The sequence below is a fragment of the Geospiza fortis genome, unplaced genomic scaffold, assembly GCF_000277835.1.
Source record: "Geospiza fortis unplaced genomic scaffold, GeoFor_1.0 scaffold145, whole genome shotgun sequence".
Classification (NCBI taxonomy): domain Eukaryota; kingdom Metazoa; phylum Chordata; class Aves; order Passeriformes; family Thraupidae; genus Geospiza; species Geospiza fortis.
The window spans coordinates 1965109-1973298 of NW_005054362.1; the positions used below are offsets into that span (position 1 = coordinate 1965109).

The 8190-nt window shown below is 47.6% G+C and overlaps 1 protein-coding gene across 1 annotated transcript; it reads right to left on the bottom strand.

Moving 5' to 3' along the window:
- Window positions 1-228: 228 nt before the first annotated feature.
- Window positions 229-7365, bottom strand: RFLNA (refilin A). Its single transcript, XM_031059480.1, has 2 exons — window positions 7256-7365; window positions 229-5603 (listed from the first exon to the last, which is right to left on the bottom strand). Exons 1-2 carry the CDS (start codon window positions 7363-7365, stop codon window positions 5270-5272), a joined length of 444 nt encoding a protein of 147 aa, XP_030915340.1. The 3' UTR covers window positions 229-5269.
- Window positions 7366-8190: the final 825 nt, after the last annotated feature.

The window sequence follows — 8190 nt, forward strand, 5'->3', positions numbered from 1 at the left end:
AGGGAAATCCTGAAAGGTAAAACTGCCTCTGAGAGTTCCTCCTCAGCTTTTCAGCTTTCCCTGGGCACACAGAGCAGGGTTTGCACATCACAGCACTGACTGTGCCACAGCCACCCATCCATGGGAGCTGGGCTGAAATCCACAGAAAGGGATGGACACACCAGAAACAAAAAGGGCATTAGGCACCAAGGGATATGGAAGAGGAAGGAAACTCTGCACACATCAGCATGAGGGTTTGAGCATTTTATTACGATATATAAATTTTGTCTTCTTAAATTACTCTCTATGAGTTGAACAGAAAGGGATTATGGTGGAGGAAGGAATATACAAAAATAAAAGGATATTGTGAGCTACTGCATCACCACATATACAACAGTAAAGTACTTTACAAGCACTTAGAGAATCAGACTTACAAAAATAAAAATATGACACATCCTTATGCATTTCCACCACTTGTAAGTTCTCTTCTTCCTTCTCTAACCTTCAGACACCTTTCAATCCCATCCTCAGGTCACAATGCATATGATAGGATACTTTGCTCATTTTGATGGCCATTACAGTATCTGGAAAAGAATTAGTGCCTCCCAAGACTTATAAAATCCACTGGTTAAAGAGCTTTAGGGGAGATGTTTAGAACAGATCAATTTGTGAGTGATCAGGTGATCCTCAGGGAGCAGACTTTATCTGGCAATAAAAATCTGAATATCCCACAAGAAGATCCATCATCCCCTCTAAAGCATTCCCCCATCTCACAGAGGCACAGCTCTGTACTGTTTGATTGATGCACACAGAAAGCACCTCGTGAGCCTGGGGAATGCTGATGCTCACAGACTTCAGCAGCACTGACTGACTGTGGCAGAGGATGAATCTGATTTTGTTTCAGCTCTAAAAAAGGCAAAGATGCCTTTTCCTACAGGAGAAGAGGCAGGTTAAAACCACAATGGCTAAATATCCCAGATCACAGTGTCCACACACAGAACCATTCACCTCTATGTCAGACTCATACAGTCTTTAGTCTTCAGTTTGCTCCACAAAGTCTTTTTTGCTCATTAGCCTTCTGGTGACCTTTCCCATTTTTTTTAAGACACACTCAACATAAATAGTAAATAGCATTCACTTCTCTGACCAGCAGCTCACTCAAACACTGCTATCAACACCCAAACACCATTTCAACAGTCCCAGAAAGTGTGCACCCAGGGTGCAGATCTGTCTGTATTTCACATTGAGGAAAGTAGAGCTGGCTTAGGAAGGAACAAAAAAAGAAAAAGGCAAAAAATAAGGACAAGCAGTAAACTTTTGGTCAAAGTTGTTCTCTGCAGTTCGTGCAACATATTCCACAGCTTCTAAAAGTTCAATATTTGGTTAGGGTTTCATCGTTTTGGCCCCAGATGCAATGACAGCAATGCAGGCAGGCCAGACATGAGCACACTCTGTTGTATTCCAGGGCAAAAGAATCATAGGGATGAATGGGAGAGAGACCCCCCACCTTTGAGATAGGGACTTTCCATATTGAAAAAAACCAATCTTCCCCCATCAAAAAAGATAAAGGCAGTGTCTGACTTTACCCATCAGGCTTGCAGAGCTATGGGCAACATGCACATCAGGATCCTGGGGAGAAATAGTGTAGCCACAGTCCCAGCTGTTCAAGGAAACTCACATTTCCATGGTCTAAATTTATCATTTGTATCTTTGAGAAAATATACAGGAAAAAACATCTGTTGGCTGGGATTAACAACACTCCATTTAAAAGAAAAGCACCTCCCTAGTGGGACTAATTGTTCCTTTCAGATGTACAAACACACTACAGGTATGGCACAAGGCACTTCTTGGCCGCCCAGAGTGATTCTTCATTGGCAACACAAAAACACAATTCAGTTTCTGGTGTTTAGGCAAAACAAAAAAAGTCATCACTGTTCCCAGTCATGAGTAAGATGAACTTTGGCTTTTCTACCACTGCCCAACCCAGCCACAGGGATGGGAGCAGCAGGGACAGAGTGGGCAGGCAGGCTGGGATGTGAGCCCAGGCAAGGGTGAAGACTTGACCCTCTGTGGTTTCCTTGACCTCAGGAAAAACACAGTCCCTTCCAACACCAGAAAGAAGAAAATCAGCTTGTGATGGGCCCATGGCAGATACCATATAAGAAGGGATTTTTCAAAAATTTCTCCAGATCTCAGGCACCTGGCAATGTCCCAGTTTGGATGTGGTCCAGGGTGATAGTCCCACCATAGCCACACAGCTCAGAATGTGTTCAGCAGCCTAGAAACCCAAGCTGCTTTCTAGCTTTTTTTTTATTCCCTAACATGGCAAAACCAGAAAAGCTGCTTAAACTCAAAGGAGCAGGAGCATGTTAGGTCACTTCTGGTGTATTTGCAGAGAAAACAAAGCATGAGGCTTCAAAGAGGCCTGGGCTGGGTGTGTGGGACCCTCCAGTGCCAAGGATGCAGCCCTCCACTGCACCCTCCAGGGGTCACATCCACCTGTGAGACTTTGCCTCAGCAGCCCCTCTCCCTGTGAGGTGAAAGTCCAGGTTGAGGTTCAGTCTCTCTGCTGGATTTTTATTTGCACACTAGGTTTTTCTGGTTTGCTTTGAATTCTCTTTTACTGCTGCAGCTGATATTTAAGAAACAGAACTAACAGTGGGCAGAAACTTGCAGCCAGTCATGAGGAAAGGGATTTTTCCAGGGAAAAACTGTCCTGCTCAAAGACCACCATGTTCAAGAACAGCAGCCTTGTGCTCGAAGCAGGGGAATAATCCAGCTGTTCAAAGGAGCAAAGCCTGATGTGTGGTCAGACTAGGGAGAGTCTGGCATCCCCTCGGCTCTGAGGTCAGCCTGTCTCCATCAGTCCCCTCTGTCATCGTGCACTTACCTCCTGGGTGTGAGCAGGGCCTTGCTTTTGGACCTGGACTGCACTGCTGCCAGCCTGGGACCCTGAACTGCACTGCTGCCAGCCTGAACTGCAGTGCTGCCAGCCTGGGACCCTGAACTGCACTGCTGCCAGCCTGGGACCCTGCCCCTTGGCACAGACTCTCAGGGATGCAGGCACTGAGCCCTCCACGTGTCCCCAGGAAGGCAGAGGGGTATCTCCCCCGCTCCCAAGGCTCACTCAGCAGCACGTGGCCAACAGGACAGACCTGAAGATGAACCAGTAAGTAAGTGCATCACCAACCTCACTGCACTGGGGCCATGCTCATCCAGGCACCAACTCCCTGCTGTCTAGGCCAGCTCTGCTTGCTGGAGCCCTGGGGAGAAGGGTTGCTTCAGGCATAATAATCCCTTTGGAGGCAGATGCTGCTTTTCCAGGCTTTGATGCTGACAGACAGTGACAGCAGAATCTGACCACTAACAAATATAGTCCTTGTTTGTGCTGCTGTAAAGAATTCAACAGTAGGTGGAAGCCTTGGAAATCCTTTGAGGGGTTCTTCCTACCAAGTCCTAACTCCCAGTGGACAGGCAGAGTTCAGCACTGCCATAACACACATCTTTCAGCACTAACGATGCTCCAGCTGTCAGGATTGAAGTTTGTATTTAAAGACTTTATATTTACCTCTGGTGGAAAAACTGTGCTACATTTTAAACAAGAGAACTCTGTTTCATAAAGGTCACAGTTCTGGTCACATTTACCAACTGCTTTTTGAAACTGATGGAAAAAGTATCTTTATAAGTCACTAATTTTATTATTTTTTCAAGTTTCTCAGACTTTTTTTTTTTAAATCTCAGCGGGTTTGTGCGTCAACTGTTCTGGGCAATCAGCTACGTCTTGTTGACATTGTTAATAGGCTTTCTGACTTGGCTGCTCAGCTGTGTTCTGAAATAACTCCATCAGACTCACAGCAAGTCAGGAACAAAATGGAAAGTTTAGAAGAGAGAAAGCTGGAAATTAATTTCCGGAGCTGTGTGGTTATTTCTAAGTTTGAGCAGCATGCAAAAATTCTTGGTAAGATTTTTGGAGACAATTCCGTGCTATTTTCAAAAGTTATATGTTTGTGGGAATCCAGGCTCTTGCAGATTTTCAGCAAGAGACCAAAGTGAAGATAAAGCAGGAGATGGGATTCATGAGTGGGGAATGTTTTACCTTTGGATGGTTGCACTGACTCCTGCTCACTGTTTCTTGGTCCTGTTGCAGAGACAGTTCAGCTGTTTGTGAAGTAGCTGGTTTTAGTGCTACAGCCTGGCTGAGTAGGGAAAACCCAGATGGATTTGGGCTCTTCAATCCTTCAAGCTCTACACAGAAAGTCTGGCTGCTCCTCTACAGGCAGAAAAGCTGCCCATGCCACAAATATGGAAACTATTGAGAGGGTGAGTTAACCTTGCCCTTGCTTCAAAGAAACCAGGGAACTTTCTGCTCTACACTCCTCTCTGCAATACAGCCACACCCTGAAACTCAGAAGGGCTGCAAGTGCATACAGATCCCTTAAATTAGGTGTTGGAGGCAGTGAACAGCATGGCACACTTGGTATGACAGTACTTTGGATAGAAGGGCACTGGGCTCCTAAATCTCTCAGTGACTTTTAGAAACCAGCCCTTCAGCTGTTCATTTTCCTCAGTCTCCCTGCTTGCTCCTGGCTGGGCTCACAAAAGATGTGCCTGTGCATCACAGCAGGCCTTCCTCCCATCTCCTGGTTGTTTTGCTATGGGACACAAACATCCAGCTGCCAGCAAGAGCTGGGGGACCTGTTTAAATCCTCTTTTTCTCGGGGTGACAGTCTCCACTCCTCTCAGGAAGGGGGGTGACTGCGGTGCTCTAATCGGGCAGCTCTCACTCAGATGAGCTGTTGGAGCAAGCTGTGATGTACTGGTGCAAATAACCACCTCCTCTGTATTTCAGCTCTCAAAGAGATCTGGCCTGGTGTGTGCTGGGCCGAACAGACGCTGACTCTGCAGTTGGTCTTCCCTTTGCAGAGACCAAAATAGCTCTGAAGCTTACAATGACTCTCACCTATGTGCTAGACAAGACCTACAGAGCTCATAAGGCATCACTCTGCAATGGGTAACAGGGTCCTTTGTCATCTTGATTTCATCTAAACACAAGCCAAAAATAGATACGCTCGGAGAAAAAAAAAACAAACAACCCCAAAAATAAAATCCAGATCATGAATGTCAGGAACGTCGCAAAATACAAGCCAGCCTCTCACTGATCAAAACCATCCTGTGCCCTGCAAGGCTGGAGAGCTGCTCTCCAGCCATGAATATTCAGTTGCCACCAAGCAAGGCCCAGCCAGAGCCGCGTGGCCTGGCGGGGGTCGCGCGGGTGCAGCGGCGGGGCGGATCAGAGGGTCTCGCTGTACATGACGCACGGGTTGGTTTCCTCACAGAGTTCCAGCTGCACGCTGGAAGCGAACCAGCGCTTGGCACAGCCCAGGCTGTAGTTGAGGGTGGTCCGGTAAATGTTCTTGGCACGCTTAGGGAAAATGATGGTCGTGCTCTGAAACCTCACCGGCTTCTGGCGGGGCTCGAAGATCAGCTGGGACTTGTAGTTCCGCCAGGTGCAGTTGGGGGCGGCGATGATGGTCTCGCTGTAGGTGGTGACCGTGGGGATGGGGCCGTAGAAGATGTCGTCCCGGTAGTGCTTCTCTGAGTCGTACTTCACCTCGGAATTGCACCTACGGAGGACAGCAAGGGATCAGGAGCACAGCCCAGGCAGCAAAGGAGGCAAGACAGGCAGGACTCCTCTCTAACCCTTTGAAGCTGGCAGCATTTACCACCTCTTACTGCACAGACACTGGGGAGGTGCCAACTCCACAACCCAAAGCCAAGAGGACTCTGTCCTGCTGGGGAATCTTGTTGGAACCCCACCCTGCTGTGAATCCATCTCAGCATTTCTGCAATGTAGCAGAACCAGGGCAGAAAACACCTTCTTGTGGAGGCTCCAAGCAATGCTCTTCTTCCTCTGGTTTTCTCCATGGGTCCCACTGCAGCCTCAGCTCAGCCCTAAGAGCTACACTGGAGGCAAACACCCTGTAAACCTGTTGGGCTGTCAAGGCCGTTTGTCTTTTCTTTCATCATTGCACAAAAATGCCCAAACGAGCTAAAATCTGAGTGCTGGGAGATGAGGGGTGAGGATGCTTGTTGGAGCCTACAAAAAAATCCAAGCAATGCTGAAAGAGCAGGTAAGCCAAAGGGATATTGTGGGCTATGGCTGCCCATGCCACTGGTCTCAAAGGAACTGGCCACCTGAACAGCCAACAGATGAAGAACCCCAAAAGGTAGCATGTCATGGCCCTGCATTTTTTCTGCAGCCACCCAGAAAGGATGTGCAGACACTGGGCCAGAAAAAGGGCTTTTTCTGGAATCCCTAGCCATGGGGAACAGGACTTCCACTGGTTTTCCCCGCTCCCCAAATGCTCCTCCAGCAATCAGCAGCCAAGGAATGTGCAGTTCCACGTAAAAAAGATTAAAAGCTGGGTGTGTGCTTGTCATTACCTCCACCCAGAGGGGGGCTGACTGATTGTGCACCGCGTGTAATCTGAGCTGCTGTAATGTATTTTGCACAGCTAGGGTGTAAGCAAGTCATTCAGCACACATAAAACAAGACTCCGATGTAATCACCATAAAAACATGCCCGCTGGCAGTTCCTCAGCCAGCAGGGATTTACTGGGGTACATTTCCAGAGAGACTTTTGCATGGGTTGAGGGGGTTTACAGTCCTCCCACTGTCCCTGACCCAAGCTGTGTGTAAGTGCTCCTGCTGTTCGCAGAATTCCACATCAGCAAAAGAGCAAATGAAGAGCAAAGACCAACACTTATCCATTGGCCACAGCACCAGCCCCACAGGAGGGCAGAACATCTCCATCAGTGGCTTGAGGGACCATTTCCTCACACAGAGGAGCTCATTCAGTCTCTGTGGGCTGTCTAATGATGGTTTCTCTGTGGCAAAAGCGAACAAAACAGGTGCCAATTAGAAGGGTGTTGCTTCTTCTGAAGATACAAGTCATCTGGGAACAGTATGAAGACCATCACATTACTTAGTGGAGGCCATCAAGCCCACAGATGGTAATGGTTTTCTCTCACAGCCTTGGATTTTAGCTGGCCTTGGAAGGAAAGCTGCCTTCTGTTAAAACCTCCCTCCAGTTCTTGCCTCCTCCTCTCTGCTTGTGCTGCTGTCAGTGGCTTTAATTCAGGAATTACCCTCCCACCTGTCCTTCCCTTTCCATCAAAATAACCATGACTCCCATTTGTAAACACATTTTAATTTTTGGCAGAAGCACCAGCAAAAAGATAGAAATCCCCATCTACCCACCCAATCCCATCTGTACCTGATTTCCTGCACAGGCTCAGGGTTGACCTCAATGCTCTCTCCAAAAAACACCGGGTACATTCGAGGCCTTATCTCTGGCATGGACGGGTTCAGGAGCAGATAAGGCATCTGCAGGGAAGGAGAGCACAGCAAGTGTTGGAACAAAACAGATGGGCCTGGCACAGTTCATAACGTGCTGTGGCTGGCAGTTGAGCAGCCTAACAGAACACCTGCACTGTCCTCACCAACCAACACCTCCCTCTGCCCCAGCACACCTCCCAGGTACGTGACTGTGCCCACATCTCTGTCACTTCTTGCTGCAGTATCTGTTTGTTGAAATTTAACCTTGCTTTTCCTTCTTCCTTTCTTGTTCCTCATAGGAATTGCAATTGTTTTCAAGTTTTCTTTAGCCCTGATACTGCCTTTACTGATAGGAATTAACAAGTCTTAAAAAACTCAAAATGTGTCAGCATGGAGAAGTGCTCCATGTCTGACCTAAGGCAGTGACAGGGCCTAGGGCTGCTGACTTGAAGCATGTAGGTTTACTGAAGTGAAACACGTATACGTATTTTTATAGATATACATACAAATATGTGCATAAAATCATGGTTCCCTTGAAACAATCCAGCAGAGGAAGTGATAGACTTGCTGTTCCCGAAGTCTCCGTGCCAAAAATGGCTCTTGTGCTCCAAAGGACATTCTTGTTAGCCATAAAACTGAGGGTGGGGTGAGACACTGGGGCACCTCGTGGCCTCTGCGATGCAGGAAGCCAGTTGCAAGCCAGGACTTTATAACGAATGGAGCGGCTCCAATTCATGACACCAAAAACTGGATTTTTAAGCCTAACTGCACTGTGAACTTACTTACTCTGACAAATTGTCACAGACCAGCCTAGGCTCCTCTGCCCACCACAGAAATGACTAATCCCACTTCTCTATACTGAATGCTCTTAAA